At 48.8% G+C, this 17,065-nt stretch overlaps 1 protein-coding gene across 1 annotated transcript in view; it reads left to right on the forward strand.

Annotated features, from left to right (window-relative positions):
- Window positions 1-144: 144 nt before the first annotated feature.
- LOC142879726 (neuroligin-3-like) overlaps window positions 145-17,065 on the forward strand; it is a gene marked incomplete at its 3' end in the record, with an annotated part of 67,715 nt that continues 50,794 nt past the window's right edge. The window contains exons 1-3 of the mRNA XM_076013139.1: window positions 145-604; window positions 1,788-1,847; window positions 13,684-13,743. Of these exons, the coding sequence (XP_075869254.1) occupies window positions 154-604; window positions 1,788-1,847; window positions 13,684-13,743 (571 nt within the window). The remainder of the gene's footprint in view (window positions 605-1,787; window positions 1,848-13,683; window positions 13,744-17,065) is intronic.

Genomic DNA, 17,065 nt, shown 5'->3' on the forward strand with positions numbered 1-17,065 from the left:
CCGTCCCTCCGGCCGCTGGACTGCTGGGCTGAGCCGGAGGCCCCCGTGTGTGTGCGTGTGTGTGTGTGCGCGTGTGTGTGTGTGTGTGTGCGTGCCGAGGGAGGGAGGGTGGGGGAGGGGTATAGGGGAAAGGGCCGTCGGCTCGCTGCGACCATGTGGTTTTCTCCGAGGAGAGGTCGGAACTGGCGCCGCCGTGCCGCCGCCGCCGCCCCCTTGTGGGCGCTGAGCGTCTGCTGGTGCCTGGCGGCCGCCGGCGGTCAGAACTACCACCCCACCGTCAACACGCAGTACGGCAAGCTGCGGGGGGTGCGCGTGCCCCTGCCCAGCGAGATCCTGGGGCCCGTGGACCAGTACCTGGGGGTCCCCTACGCCGCCTCCCCCGTCGGGGAGAAGCGCTTCATGCCCCCGGAGCCGCCGTCGTCCTGGTCGGGGATCAAGAACGCCACCCACTTCGCCCCCGTCTGCCCGCAGAACATCCACAACGCCGTGCCGGAGATCATGATGCCCATCTGGTTCACCTTCAACCTGGATATAGTCACCACCTACATACAGGACCAGCACGAGGATTGTCTGTTCCTCAACATCTATGTCCCCACTGAGGATGGTGAGTGCGACGGGTTGGCCAGGGTGAAACCAGAAGCTCTTCTTCTTCTTCTTCTTCTTCTTCTCCTTCTTCCTCCTCCTCTTTCCTGTCTGTCTCTCTCTCTCTTTCGCTCTCTCCGTCTCGCTCCCTCGCTCTGTCTCTCCTCTGAAAATGTCGTGTCACCGCTGTACTTTGCGCAGAGCATGACCTGTTGTCTGGTGCATGCAGTGTCCGTGTCCATCATCTCAACCTCCCATCCTGACTTGAACTTTCATTTAGTCTTTTCATCAACTCTCCTTCCCTTCCCCCCATGCCACTGTTAGAGGTTCCTCTTTTGATGACTAAATGACGTATTATTAATATGACTGATTAAACGGCAAACGAAAAGGAAAAAAAAAAAGAAGGTCAAACCAAAAAAGAAAAAAGGAGCATATTGGAAATACTCGGTGCACCTGCCTACCCTCACTGTCTTGACTGTTCTGGGGATTCTAGCCATTAATAATTAGCAGCCTGCCTCATAAGTGAATGATCTCAAACTGTAGGGTTGGTGAAATATTCTGTCTGGTACATGAGAGGCCTGTGGCATCAGCCTGACCTATGTAAGACCCTTTACTCTCATCCCCCCCAGCCTATTCATTTTATCCCTCAGCAGCTCTTGTTCAAAAGGCGAAATGTAGATCGGGCCCCGCCATGACAAAAGGGAAGAAAAAAAAAATCATTTCTTTTAAATTGCCCCACATTATTCCTGCATTTTAAGGAGACCCACACAGGAAAATGGCTGGAAAGTGTTTCAGAGAAACCAAACGGCTGGTGCCAAGTAACGCTTTCCCTTAACAAATTACAATGCGACCGGCAAAGGCCTTTCAAATCTCCGCCTTCTGTGTGGCTGTATTGGGTCTTAAATAGAAGTGCATGTGAATATGGGCTTCCTGTGTCCCAGGATGCAGCAAATTCATTCCATCATTTTGGAATATTTCTGCAGCAACACCCCCAGTTTCTCCACAGGTCCTCTGTTGTTCTTGTTGTTGATGACGATGACTGGGAGGGAGGGGGTGGGAGAAGGACGAGGCGGAGGAGGAGGAGGAGGAGGGTGACGGGGGCGGTGGGGGCGGGGGGTGTTGACTCACTCTGAGTTGTTGCATGTCACATGCGATCTTTTCCCAGATCTCGCTGTTATTTTGTAGTTTTTCCATTCATTTTACAGTCAAAAGAATATCCAAGGAATGTGCCAGGAAACCCAACAAGAAAATGTGTAGGAAAGGAGGTATGTAAATGGAAAAAAAAAAAAGGATCGGGAGGGGGGGAAAAAAGGACAAAGGCCGACGTGGAATGGAAGGAAGGGGCGAAGTGGAAAGTGTGAAAGAAAAAAAAAAGGGAGGGGAAGAGTGTCGGCAGCCATCATCTCCCGAGTCAGAGCGCTAATCGGGACGCACATGGATTCACATGCACCTCGACGTGAGTGGGAGAAGTGAGAACATGTTGGCATGTGTGTGTGTGTGTGTGTGTGTGTGTGTGTGTGTGTGTGTGTGTGGGTGTGCGTGGTTTGGAGTGTCGAGGAGTGAAAACGAGGATCAACAGTCTACGGTATCGATGTGATGCTCTGTCAGGAAGAAACATGTATATATTTAAAAAAAAAAAAAAAAAAAGTTGTTGTAGAGTCTTCATGCTCAAACTGTGATGCTGATGCACTGAAACGCAGCTGTGGATTAATTCAGAGGCACCAGTGCTACTTCCAAAAAAAATAAATAAAATGAAAATCCCCAAGACGACGAGGGCGCCGTGGTTCTGGCGAGCGGCAGCGAATTGGAATGGGCCCATCGAAAACAACTCATCAAAACGCAAAAAAAAGAAGAAGAAAAAAGTTGCGCAGTTGACTGCTGTTGCTGCTATTTTCAGAATTTTTTTCTTTTTTTTGTTCCCCCCCCCAACCATAAACCCCCGGGGGACTGTTGTGCGTGCGGGACCAGTCGTGTGTCACATCACAAACTGACAATTCAAGAGGGTCCAAACGGACGCACAACAAAATTTGGAGAGTCATTACTTAACATTACTTTATAATACAACGCCAGGCTTTCATTTAGATATTTTTTTTTCATTTGATTCCACCGTGCCAGGTGATATTCTTTATTGTGACACCCATATACGTGATGAAGAATTCTCCAGCCATCCATCCATCTTCTGGGGTTGGGTTGCTGGAACCAGTCCCGGCTGCCTCGGCGGGAGGGTCGGCGGCGGGGCTACAAGCTGCAACGTTATGATGAAGTGCTCCGCTGAATTAAAATCAGAAAGAAAGTAAACAATAAATCAATTTGGGGAAGATGTAAAATGTAAATTGGGGGGGGGGGATTATAATAAAATGTCTATGATTGGGCCCCCGGAGGACGCAGTTCTGTCTTAGCGGCGTCGGAGGAGACACCAGCAGCTTATTGGATGCATTTGTCAAGACGCCCGGCGTGAGGAGGCGTCTGAAAGCTCTCGGAGCGCTGATTAGATTTACGCCCAATCGCCACAGACCCCCATCCACCACCACCACCACCACCACCACCCGCCCCTTATTATCTCTCCTTATAATGTATTATTCACAGTTGTTGGAGCGGGGTGTGGCGGGCGCCATCGACCCCGTGGCGTCCAAACACACAGCCACCGAGGAACCTCTCTCTCTGTCTCTCTCTCTCTCTCTCTCTCTCACTCTCTCACTCCCTCCCTCTCTCTCTCTCTCTCTCCCTCACCGCCGGCAACAACAACAGAGAGCTTATTTTTCAAGTCGGCCCCTCTGGCGGTGGAGCGCTCGCCAGCGTAGCCCCGAGACGGCGATTTGATCCAGAGGAAGATGGCGCTCCGCAGTTAAGATTTTCCCCCTTTTCAACTGGGAGGAGAGACCTCCTCCTCCTCCTTCTCCTCCTCCTCGTCCTCCTCCTATCGGCCTCACCGCTCGCCCACCCGCTCCTTCATTCTGATTTGGCAAAGCAATTTAGCGAGAGACAGTCTGGCCCCTCCAGGCACCTTATGCCTCTGAATTAGTCCCAGTCGGGGGATATTCCCTCTTCCACTTGTTTTTTTTTTATTTATTTATTTATAAATTTTTTGTTTTTCAATTATCTTTTCCCCTATGTTTTGGTAATGAGAAAACGATTTATCATAAGTTTCATGCGCTTGGTTTTGTGACACGTTGCTGTTGTTGTGCAGAACGGGGGGATTTGTCGCGTCGCTCCTCCGATGCATAAATATAAGAGGTTGTAATTTCAGTCTCGCTCGACATTCTCTTATATCAATTGCTCTTGAAAAAAAAAATGGGGGGGGGGGGGGGGAAATCCCTGCTTCCTCTAATCTTAGCTTATGTTGAATTAGCGGCGCAAATGAAGCATAATTTATCCGTCGCAGCCAATGTGGGACGCAACCTACTGAAGCGCACTCCACTTAAATGTTTCCGACACAAAATTAAAGTCTCGCTCGAGTCCCATCCCCCCGCCCCCCCCGACAAAGTGAATCGGGGATCTGTTCAAGGCTTTCATCAGCTCGCTCGTCACAGGTCTCAAATCACGCTCGGCTCTTGGAAGCTCTGCTCCGTTAGAGTGAACGCCGGCAGAGCTACACGCCGCCAACCCAAGCAGAAGAGTCATACACGCTGCGCACCACCTGGACTGGAAAACTCTGCCGACCTTCAACAAAAGTGGAATAATTTTTTTTTTTTTTAAAAGCGAATAAATTCAGCCACTTTGACTGACGGGACGGTTAATTGTTGCCATGCGACGACGAGCTGTGGTGACAGAGACGGGAGTCGATGACCCCTAGTCATGTGTGGAGCACCTTTGTTGCCTGTGGAGCGAGGCGAGGAAACTGCCTCGGAAATGAGCTTTTGAAACGTCTCTCGTTCCGGTTTTATGATGCAAGAAGTTCAGACCAGCTGACAGCGTCGGGGTATTTAAAGTGATAGAGACACGCCGGCAACTTGATCTACGAAGGCGGGCAGGTTCAGTCAGACAGTCGACACTGCGACTGACTGAATCTAAAAAGGAAAAGTCACTCGTTTCGCACCTGCAACGAAACGTAACCGCACCAGCAGCCTGTCTGGGCCGTCGGCTGCGTGAATTAGCAGCCCGTGATCGTCCGTCCTCTCTGAATCTGTCATCATCAAAAAGTGTCGGTATCTAAGCAGCAGCGGCTCGTGTTCCTTTGTTAAACAGGAGGAAAGCCCTGAGACAACACGCGGCGCCCCGACTCGAGATCAAAGAGATTCATTAAGAAATAAAAGACGACTGGAGACAGAAGAGGGAGTCGTTTTGTGTTGTGCTGTGTTGTGTTGTGCGGCTAATTCCCACGCCGCGCAGCGTTCGAGGAAGCGCGGGGGCGGACAATGTCACGCAAAGACACCGACTGGAATATAATTAAGACGGAGCAGTGGCCCGGGTAGCGAGGTCATGCGGAGATCCGGTCGTGTGTCGGGGGGGCCCGCGGTAGCGTTGTTCCGCCTTCACTGAGTCAGAGTGAGAGTAGGGAGGAGGTGGAGGGAGGGGGCGGGGTTTGGCGCACAGCAGCAGTGTTTGATCGTCTCCAGGTGGGTCGGTTTTGCTGGGATAAACTGTGACGAGATCACTCTTTGGCTTTATAATGGGGGTGGGGGGGGTGGTTTTGATTGGGAAACATAAACAGGCGTCATCTCGGCAGCCTCTCCGATGGAGGCGGGGCTACGTGGGGGGGTGACAGAAGACCCTGTTTACCCGGGATGCACACGGCAAGGTTTTCACAGCCGCTCTGCTTTACGGCCCCTTAAAGTTCGCCCTTGAAGTCCGTCACGCCGCCGCCACCACCACCGCCGCCGCCGGCTGACTGACTGACTCTGGTTTCCTCTCCACTCTCCACTCATACCTTTTTTTTTTTTTTGCGTGCGTCGTCTCGTCACCAGTGTAAATGCGGTGAAATCCGTCGTACGTTCCCGCCCCGCGTGGACGACGGCTCGGCTATCAATCTCGCGCAGCCCGCACAGGCAGCGGGTTCCAGCGCCCGGCGGTCGTCTCCTGCCAAACCTGCAGATTAACAACCCCGGCGGAAGAAACGCGAGAGGACGACGAAACCCCCCCCCCCATCCGATGTACCAGGTGACCTCCAGATTGCTGGAGAGCTGAGGAAAACTTGCAAAAAAAAAAAAAAAAAAGCCCCAATCCTGGCGAGTTGTGTGTCTGGGCCGCTGCAGACAGTAACGCACCGTGCTAATCCCGTTGGTTGGCCGACTCAACCCTGCCTCAGGGAGGGAGGGGCCGCTCCCTCTGCGCTGTTGAGGAATTGTGTGTGTGTGCCGGACACAGACTGCAACAGGGCGGCGGGGGGGGGGAAAAAATAAAAACTCAGCGAGGCTAGAAAAGAAACAAATATTGTCTCCTTTTGTCTAAAGAAACCCAGCGGATGCACAGCTTCTCCTCCAAAATTGCCTCGCGCTCTGTCTGTCTCGCGGGCGCTTTAATAGGGGACAGTTGACGACCCCAGTGCGAGGCAGATCCGGTCTGCACACTTATTTGACATGCAAGGCGCGAGCCAAGCAGGAAGTCCCCATTCAGAGGCCTCCTGCCGCGCCGTGCAGCTTCCAACAGTCAATATCGCCGTTTTGTTCCTTGTTTATCCGAAAAATAGAAAAGCTAGGAGCGGAAAGAGGCAGTTCAGCCTGTGGAGCCGCGTTTAAATAGAATACACTTTACTTTTTGTGACTGGTTTGCCTTTGCATTTGGAGCCCAATTTGTCCTGCCGCAGTTCATCAAAACATGTTTGCAGGACGGCTCGCTAGCGCATAATTCCCTGCACTATTGGCCTGAATTCGCACGAGTTCATTAGATGTCTGTTGCACTGACAAAGTGGATACATGTGGAAATGTGGAAGGTTTTTCTTGCCACTCTTCCCTCAGATAAGATTATTATGGGAAACGCATTTTTATTTTTATTTATTTTTTTTTTCTTTAATCGCGCATGTCAGAAGACAGACGCTGTTTACACTCGTGTTGCCTCGCTTGTATCCTGGCACTCCAGACGGAACGTCTCCTGAACCCTGTTGGGGATTTATCTCACGTAGCCATGTAATAAAGAGCCTATCAAAAGTGTTTGAAAAGGGGGATGACAGAAATTGTCTTTGACATTCAAGTCAGTCAGTTAGATTTATTACCGCTGCTCGCGCTTTAAGGCCTCCTGCTCCGGCAGCGACGGCGGAACCATGGAAGCCACGTGACGCGACCGCAGTCTTTCACTAAACACGTTCCAAGGCCAGTAGGGGATAAATGGGAAAACAATTTCCCTCCTGAGAAAAGTCGAAAAATTCTCCTTACTTTAAGAGTAAAATACAGCGAGCGCCACCATGGTGTCCACACTCATTAAGTTTATCAGCAGCTCGCTCGTTAATTCTCCTCAATCTCTAAAGGCTAGTTATCCACAGTGGCTTTATCACAGCTAGAAAGGAAGCCGGTTGCTTGTGGGCCGAGGAATGGCCGGCTGGAAGTGCTTTCTGCTGGAGGTCGTCAAGCCGGACGATCCAGCCGCCGTGCAGCGTTAGCGCCTTTCAACAAAAACAAATGGATGGATAAGAAAAACAAGGTGTCGCGCGTTTACGGGTTCCTGTAATAGATCCAGCTTTTGGGCTTGTCGATCAGATGTTGTTGAAAGTGCTTTCTGCTGGAGGTCGTCAAGCCGGACGATCCAGCCGCCGTGCAGCGTTAGCGCCTTTAACCCCCGGTAAAAAGTTTAGATTTACGCCCGGTGTCGGCGCACCGTCAAAAAACAAATCTTTGTTTATCACTGAACAGAACATCAACAAAAACAAATGGATAAGAAAAACATAGAGCTAAACTAAAAGCAACCAACAGACACAGAAATATGCTTGTGGAAAAGGTGTTTGACAGGTGTAAAAAAAAAAAAAAATCCATATTGCATCTTTAACGAGCATTGAGAAATAACATTTTCTCTTTTCTCCTCCCAGTTTGAGTAATTAAGTGATCATACCTGCTAAGCTCTGAAATCAGCCGTGTTGCATAAGTAGCCGCACGTGTCCTGGCACTCACTCAATTGACGGGCAGAAGATTAAAAAGCCCGGCGTGTATAGATTTTTTTTTTTCTTTTCTTTTTTTTTGCGAAGGCATTTGTGCAGTGCACTCTTTTTCACCTAATATTGGGAATAAATGGTTCATTAGGGATCAAGTGCGGAGGTGCGAGACTGCCTGCCAACGCAATCATAGGCCCCGCGGTCTCCGTTCATAAAATGCCTCTCTCCATTATCCAGCCGCAGACACGCAGAACGACAACTTGGCTGCCCTTTGTCTGTTTTTGTGTTTTTTTCCCTCTCTCTCTCTCTCCCTTCTTCATTTCTTATAATTTCAGGAACAGCTGAAGCGCAGTGTGAGTCTTGGCTGTCCTTTACTGCCGGATTACAGCCTCCTTAACCTTTTAGCTGCATTCGCCATCATTCTCGCTCTCCTGTGTGTCCCTCCTCAAGCTGTTCGCCGGCCTCGACGCCGGGGAGACAGATTGAGAAAGAAGAGAGACGGGCGAGCGAGAGAGACAAGCCCAGAGACACATCCGGCCGCTCGGAAAAAGACAGAGAGAGAAAGAGAGAGAAATGGCCACCTGAGGATTAGGAACCGAATATAACTGCTCTAAATTGTCAGGGCTGCAGCATTTCACATTTCACTAAGTCCCTTTTCACATTCTGACCTTTCTGATATTTAACTCCGAGGCCCATCTATTGTCAGCGAACCTTTTTTTCCCCAGCAAAGGAAAGGCAGTTAACATTTAGCCCTTCCGCCATGTATTGAGTGAATTCCGGATTCAGCCGAGGAGTCTCTCTGGAGTCTCAGAGCACTCGCTAAAACCGCACGTGCGTACGCGTGTGTGTGCGTGCTTATGTAAAACTCTGTTTCCACATACTTGACTGACTTATGTCTGTGCTTCCCTCCCGTTGAAAAGCTACATTTCAACTCCCTTCTTGTTACCGCAAGTTAGTCCAAAATCACATATGCCTTTTTATTTTTTTTCCAAAGCTGATTTCTGTTTCTTCTCGCAGCCCAGCAGGAATAATAGCTGTTATTTTCAGCCTCTGCTGTCTTGAGGCAATTAAAATGTCAGCTCCTTCCCGTCGGCCCCCCCGCCCTGCGTGAAAATGCTCGTTTCGCTGCACCTCTTGTCTAAATTTCCCACCTTGCCAGGCGGCTTGTTTGTTCAGATTTTAACCCCTAAAATTCAGCTCATCTACTTAGATAAACTCCACCGGACGGTGTTTTGGCTCTTGAAATATCGGTGGATTTCATATGCAACAAGCTTCTTCGAACAGTATGAGGCCATAAAAATGAACATGGCGGCTGCTTTAAGGGGTTTGAGGAGAATAAAACAGCCAAGGAAAAACCAGCGTGAGAAAAGCTACCAGTTGTAAACAATGGTCCCCGTGAAGACGTTAGCGTGGATGCTGCTGCTGCTATGGCACCTTAATCAGAACTGGGTGGAATCTTCACGCTGAAGTTGTAATAAACAGCGGCGAAGAAACGTCTCTCTTTGAATAGTATTCTTTAAAGCAGTGTTCCAATGCTAACCTGGTTAGCATCGCATTTCCATCAAGATGTGAACACCTGTTGACAAACACAGAAAGGTCGTCTGGAGGAAGCAATAACTTCAGAGACATGAGTTGTGTTGATGTTACTCAGGCTCAGTCAATATTTAATCATATTTGATATTAGAGACTTCCTGCAGAAGCGCCTTTAATTTCCTTTACCGGCATTTTGAGGCCATTTGTGGCCTTACAGCTGCTACGCTATGGCATGCTAAAAGTTAGAAACCATCTAAACAGTGCAACACAATGTAAAGTAAAAGAAATGTAAGTTCATTTCTAGACATGACACTTCGACTACTGCCATATTTTTTGATAATTCCCAGTTTGCGGACTGCAATGCTTCCGCAAAAAGAAACACCTTTTTCTGGAATAATGTCGTCATTATAATGTAGCTCTAAATTGGAATCATAGCCTCTCTGTGTACTCACTACTGGCCTTGGCAAGAATTTAGCAAATGTACCATAGTGCCAGTTAGTCTGAATGCTTTGCAAGTTTTCAGTCTTGGGCAGGGAATCTTATTGGTCCCTTTGAATGAGGCAGACATAAGATTTGCTCAATGTGGTCAGGCATTGACGCTAGTTTTAGAAATGCTTTCTTTATGGGCCCCTGACCAGATGGTTACGTGAGCTGAATCTATATAAAGTATGGAGGAATTCTTCCGTGCCAGCGATAACTTACTCGATTTCTTGGGCTCCCAGTAAAACGCCACACTGAGACACTCAACGGCAAAAGAAGTCACACAAGGTGTCGCGCGTTTACGGGTTCCTGTGATAGATCCAGCTTTTGACGTGCGCAGTCGGAGACGGGCTTGTAGATCAGACGTTGTTTAAAGTGACAGAGTTTCCCTCTCAACTCCCACCAGCCAACCTGTAGCTGTCTGAGGCGCTAACGCTCAATCCACGATTGGAACCGCCGTGAAGACGGATTTTTAAATCGGGTCCAGCTGAACGGCGTCAGCCTGAGATCGGTTAGCTTGTGTCTATTGGAAATCGCGCTGCGGAGATCACCGGGGAATTACCCGCTTAAAGCGGTAACTGATTGTGATGCGACAACAGTCGGGAATTTTGTGATTTTTCCGAGTTGAGTCACAAAAAAGTCTGCGATTTCTCAGAATTGTGTGTGTCCGTCTTAATTTAACAGTTGAGTAAATGGTAAATTAAGTTTTTATAAGTCCTGTTGTTACCCACACGGATCCAGACTTTGTGAGCGTCCCTATTAACAATCGACGGCCCGTCCATTGTGTTGTCTTGAAAGTCACCAGATGTTGCTCGTGTTTCCTTTCATATTTGAGGGAGATCTGAGTACAAAGTAGCTGAAAATAGACACCGGAGCATATCTCAAGCTCGGCAGAGCAGAGTGGCGCCTCTCCAAATACCCCAGAGTGTCATGGAGACGCAACGAATCACCAGAATACCTGCCGCAGACTCAGTGCGCGACGCTCACAAGTCAGACGGCTGAAGCTCAAAGACAAAATCACCGCTAGGACGCCCGTTGATGCAAAGCCTTGTTTTTTTTTTTTTTATGTTTGGGCTGAAAAGACCTGATTACCCCGAAGCTTCCATTGCTTCCTTTGGCGTCTGGCACTGTAATTTCACATCCATCACTCGCAGCTAGAAAAATACACACGCCTAAGAGCTGCCGCCGCTCCCGTCAAGTGTGTCCTCACGGCGCCGTCGCTGCCATTTGTAGCCCGACATAATAACTTTATTACCTGAGTGCGTGCTCAGTGTTTAGGCAAGACAGTGGAATTTGGCGCCTTTCTGTGTTTTTATGGCTGGCAGAGGAGCCCATGTGAACATTCCAGGGAGCTTATTTTCGGAAGTTCGGTTCAGCGCGCTTCCGCCAGCAGCCTGGCATTTCCAGCCGCTCACAATGAATGTTGTGGCACTGATTTTGGCAGCCATTTAAAGTTGTGACTGTAAAGCTTCATTCAGACACAAATCAGCCTCTTGCCGCGCGCCTGTGAATGAGGCCTGATTCTCAAAAACACCATTTCTCCATTGTGTTTATTTTCCACAGGCTCCCATAAACGCGACCCCCTCCATTAAGCGGAGCTTCCCCCCCCGCGATTTTCTCGTTGATATTTTGGAAATGGAACAGATGGGAACGATAATAACATTTGTCAATAGTATGGAGACCAGAAGAGGGTGTGTGGGGAGAGCAGAAGAAAAAAACAACGAAAGATCTTTTTGAAGCTCACTTTAAATCCAGAGATGAAACATAAGTACAATAATGATCAACCAGAAAAAAAAACAAAAAAAACATACGATTTCATTTCAAAACAAAAGGATCACTGATCGTCATTTTATTACACTGTCAGAGCCGTCATTCATAGAGGTATGAGTAGAATTCCTCCTCAAAATATTCAAAGAGGCTGCAAATCGAGGGACTTAAATTATTCTAACAAATCTTTTCAGGCCCGACCAGATGAAGGACTTCCCTTAATTCAAAGACAAGGACCTGTTTGATAATCTAATATGAACAAGTCAGGCTGACAGGCTGACAAAGAATTCAAACGCGGCCTCAGGGGGAAGAGGGCAGAGCCAGGCACGCAGTCATGGCGGGGGTTACGTAGGAAGTTGGAACTGTAACTGAAGTGTTTCTCTCGGGGGGGAAATATTCAAATGGATGCGCAATAAAAACAAGGCCACACCATGAATCAGCACTCTCACTTTTGGCCCAGTTACCTCCGAGTCCGAGAGAGATGTTGTTGCTCTCCGCTAATTGTTTATACGGGAGCGGCTGGTTTACTGCCCGCGCCGTTTAATAGAATTCCAGCCCCGCCCACCCTTGTCGCGCCGCGGCTGGCTGTGATTTAACACACCGTCATTCCCCCTCTAACCCCTCGTCGCCAAAGCGGGTGACACAGAATTTGTTCGCGTTAGCTCGGAGTCGCCGGAGATTATGTACGTCACTTGATTATGTTTGCATGAGACTGCATTATTCATGGCTCCTCATTATGCGAGTGTGATGGACAGAGCGAGCAAGGTCGGACCCGCGTCGACGCCGGAATGGACGGTTTAAATGCACCCAGTAAATATACCGAGTGGGTCCAGTTGCAAGCTTTTACACTGGGAAACGTTTATGTTGTGATTATTCTGAAGTCTCTGTGCTCACAGTTGGGTTACCCATACTGCCCACTTTAATAGGTGCAAATCTCCACTTGTTTGTTAGCATTAAAGGCCAATCAATCTCTCACACAGCAGCAACTCAGTGGATATGATGGTGATGATGATGATGATGATGATGATGATGATGATGATAATAATGATTAGTACTGTTATTATATTATTATTATTATTATTATTATTATTATTATTATTATTATTATTATTATTATTATTATTATTATCAATATTATTCTTGTTATTATTATCATCATTATTATTATTATTATTATTACATTTGTGCTATCTCCACTACTATTATTGAAATTGAAATGAACAATTCAACCTATCACTCGACGTGATTATTCCAGCCACTAACCTGCTGATTCATTTTTAATTTAATTTAATTTTTACTGGCTTTGATGTTGATTTTGTAAATAATAATTGAAGTCCTGTATTATGCAAAATTGTCCAAAAATACAAAAGTAATAAAGCATCTTTAGTCTGCCTTTTTATCCTAAGCTAAATACGACCCAGGTCTTTTTGGGATAGTTAACTGTGCAAGACCACAAAAGGAGCGAAATATCTGGTCCGAGGACGGTCCTATAAATGGCCGGCTACCCCAAACAGAACCACTGCAAACAGCACAGTGGAAGCGGCTCGTCTGGACGCGGCTGGCAAACAGTTTTCACATGGCGAGCCGCTGGGCCGGAGGCGGCGATATTACTAACACATATTGCGGCGAGAGCAGCCTTTTACACCATTTAGGGCTGAGACGCGCCCAGGAAACATCATGCATCGCTGAGGAAACATGAGTCACGCAGTCATGTGATTTATTTAAAGGGCCTGTCCTCAAGGGAACATGCATCTCTACATGTGTTTTGTTCTCCTTATTTAATCCCCATTATTGCAACGAGAGTGCTTCCGCATGTTTGTAGTTTCCTTTGTGCCCTCTTTATTCACTTCAAGGCAAATTGGGCCGTTCCAGACGTGCGTTCAGCAGTGCCTCGTTTTTATTTCAGTCCTTATGATCGAAATGAAGTGACGGGGTTTTCCCTTATTAAAAAAACAATGGGGGGCTTTCCAAAAAGGTGCCAGCGGTGTATGACTCTCTGCTTCAAACATGGAACAGTGACTGTTTCTCGTATGATCTCTTGCTCTCTTTTGACTTTTTATTCTGTGTACTGTCAAGATGTTAATGTCTCCTCTTCATTTCAATGTACTGAAACAAAAAAATACAACAACAAACAAAGCCTGACAGAACAGTGTGAATTGTGAGCATTTGAACTGCTGCCGGACGACCGCTTGGTGGTGTTGCTTTTTAATTGCACTGCCTCTTCTCCCACCCGTCTGTTTGTCCAGCATTCTGTTATGAATTTCCCTGTGCCTCTCTATTGTCTCTCCCCGCTTCAACAACAGGGGCCCATGCAAAAAAACAGGGCGAGGATTTGTCGGATAACGACGGTGATGAAGACGAAGGTATTTTCCACGGTGAACAGAGGCGGTGCATGACGTCTCGCTGTCCCTCTTCTGTTGGTGCCAGTTTCTGATCATCTTGCTTTTGTATTTTGATTATTTGTTTGTTTTTTTCAAGAAATCAACCATCAATCATTTTTCTTGGTATGGTGATCAAATGACACCATCAGTGTGCAAGTCTGTGTGTGTGTGTGTGTGTGTGTGTGTTTCTCCTCTTTGAAAGTCTATATTTCTTTTGTTCTTAAGATTTTCTAGCGAGACACTCCAACCAGATTAGGACTTGTTATTGTCTCGGATGGCGGTGCTGCTATTATAAGGGGCGCTGCTGTTGACGGCTCCATCCAGAGGGTTTGTCTTTTTCTTTTCCTTTTTTTTTTTTTCTTTTTTTTTTTTGCCCACTAGCTGCGTCTGGAGCAATAACGGCAGAGAGGAGGAGAGGAGGCAATATCAGACCGTCGGCCAGCCAGGCAGATTTCTGATGCCGCGCGGCAGCCGAGCGGCGCCGGAGAGGATTAGAGGCGAGGAGTGCGGAAAACGGGAAGTTGCCGCTCAGCACTCGCATTGTTCACCTTCCATATTTATCTTGGGATATTCCTGGCTCAGAGTGGATCTCTGCCGAGATTAGAGCCAGAGACCATTCTTGTGCTGCAACAGAAACGGCTTAAGTTTTCTAAATCTAAATCAAACCCTTGATATGGCCCCGCCCCCTTATCTCCCCGCCGCCGCCTTGGCAGGTGATGCAAGCATAATGTCAGGTATCAAGGTTGAGCCCTTGATTTATTCCCCCCATTTGTTTGTTGTCGGGCCGATTGGAATTTTTTCTTTCTTTCTTTCTTTTTTGCACTTTGTTGCGCGCGTGCGATGCGATGAGCCGGGATTCATCTGTATGCCTGCCGCCCCCACCACCACCACACCTCCGGGACCTCGGCTTCACGTTAAGGGGCATCTGGACCTTCTCACTGTTTGGCAGGAAGATCTCCAGTTGCCCCGTCTTTCATTTAATTGCCTGGAACGTCGGTGCAATTAAAAGGCCGATCCTTGAGAGGTTGCCGCTTGCTAAGCCCGGCTAAGCCCGCCGATATTCTCACTTCCTGTTTTTTTTTCCTCCCTTTTTTGCAAGTGAGGAAATGAAAGAAGCTTCCCGTGCTGAAGCGGGAGGGGGGGGGGGGGGGCTTAAAACCGGTGGCGTCGCCATCGTCGAACACAGAGGTGTTTCTCAGCCGCCTCGGGGTCGATCTGCCGCAGCTGCAGCCAACTCGCCCCGGGTGGTGTTTTTTCTCTCTCGTTCTCGTTTGTGTGCTCCGGTTTTATTCCTTCCACTTTTCCATGCGCCGCCTAAGTCCGTTCGGAATCTGCTGACAAGCAGCCGATCCCTTTTGTCTGGCAGGCGCTCGGGGATGCGCGGTGCGAGGGCGCTCGGAGGGGCCTCGCGAGCCGCTGTTGTGCGAGGCGACAATGTGACAAGTCTTTTCTTCGCCGAGCGCAACTAATGCTATTTGCCGAGCGGCGGCTGCGGAAGCGCAGCAACACAGCAGTGGGGCCGCCGCCGCCGCTACGCAACCCGTGCATGTGTTTGACAGAGCGCTCAGTCACCTCCTTCCCACTCCCACTCTGGAACATGATCCGGGAGATTTGGGTTGTTCTGGGAAGACGCTGCCCGGTTTTCCCGGGACGACGAGCGCCGGGATGTCGCTGTGATTCCTTTCCAAAGAGACGAATCTCCAAAAGACCTCATCCCTCCTCCTCCTCCTCTTCTTCCTCCCCCTCACAACCCCGTGTGTACAGCGCGCCGCTCCTCTGGCGAGTCGCTCCCCTATTACTGTGGGTTACGCTGATCTCGCTGTCTGCTCCTGTGGAAATCAAAACGTTTGCGTTTGATTCCGACGCCGGCGGAATCCGAGCGTGTGCGCCACACGTCCGTAACCCTCTCGTTCATCCCAGCCTTTTTTCTTTTTCCCTCCGTCCATCCCCGCAATTACCATTCCGCCTCCGTCTTGCTCTGTATCTTTCGGGGTCAGACCCCCCCCCGCCCCCTTCCTTAACCCTCCTACCCTCCGACCTTCCTTGTTTCCGCTGCAGATCCCCCTCCTTCTTTGGACCTACAACTTTGGAATTCACACAGATTTCTTTTTTCCATTGGAACAATGAAGACCTCCTCACATGGGCGACGAGACGTGTGGAATGGAATAGCGATTTGTGAATTTGCAAATGGAAAGGTTGCGAGTGGCTGGGGCGCAGGGGGGGCGAGCCAATGAAAAATGCTCCACGAGAGAGAGAGGGAGGGAGAGAGGGAGAGAGAGAGAGAGAGAGAGAGAGAGAGAGGACGAAATATGTAGAGACGATTTTTAATATCTTTACTCCCCGTGAGTCTCGCTGTCCGTCTCGCCCCCAACTGGGCTCCTTCGTTTGTGCCTTTCTCGTCGTCCCTTTCGGGTGTCTGCCTGTCTGAGCAACGGTCCACCCCTTCTCCTCACCCCCCAACTCCCTCCCTGCCAGAGTGCATTCAAATTCTGCGCAGCGCTCCCTCCAGCAGCAGCAGCAGCAGCAGCAGCAGCACAGGCCTGTGTGTGTGTGTGTGTGTGCGTGTGTTTGTGTGTGCCCGTGTGTGGGCCAAGTCGTTGTGATTTACATCAGCTCACAATCAAGACTCAATTTTTTACACCGGCTTGTTATTGCGCCATAAAGGGGAGCTTTCAATCGGCCTCCTGCTGCTGCTGCTGCTGTCGCCGCTGCTGTTGCCACTCCTGCTGGATGAAGGTGGGCATGTAGCAGAAAAAAATGAAATAAATAAATACACTGGAAATAAAACAGCGAGACCGTCTTGGTGCTAAAAAACCCTCCGAGGCCGGAAGAGGGAATGGCACTGAGTCGTCGAGTGTCGCTAGCTAATGTTGCGTTGAGACGATGACAAAATGTCTGCGAGTCTCAGTCAATGGAGTTGTTCAGGAACATACAATGGACAACGTTTTTTGGCTTCCCTGGGTTACTTCCACACAATGTGGCCCCGTAGAGCATCTAGCAGTAGTGTCACTTCCCGTTATGCATCTGTAACTCACGTGACGCACCAGGACGCATCAGCCAATCAGAACGAGCCGAGAGACAGCAAAAAAGAACGTCTTTTTCTGGCCTTTATACATTTTTCAGAAAGATTAAAAATCCATGACTCCAAAATACACAGTCGAAAGATTTATCTTGAACTGTGTTTCAGGTCAAAGTCGTCCTGTTAGCCGTTTTACAGGGGTTTCTTTTGTGCGTTGCAGTCTAAATGGGGCTTTTTGCCTGCAGTACTTCAAGTGGCCACCGGAAAACAATTCCCACATTGGCA

Source organism: Nelusetta ayraudi, unplaced genomic scaffold (genome assembly GCF_046127955.1).
Source record: "Nelusetta ayraudi isolate G7.1 ecotype Tasmania unplaced genomic scaffold, CSIRO-AGI_Nayr_v1 ptg000143l, whole genome shotgun sequence".
NCBI lineage: Eukaryota > Metazoa > Chordata > Actinopteri > Tetraodontiformes > Monacanthidae > Nelusetta > Nelusetta ayraudi.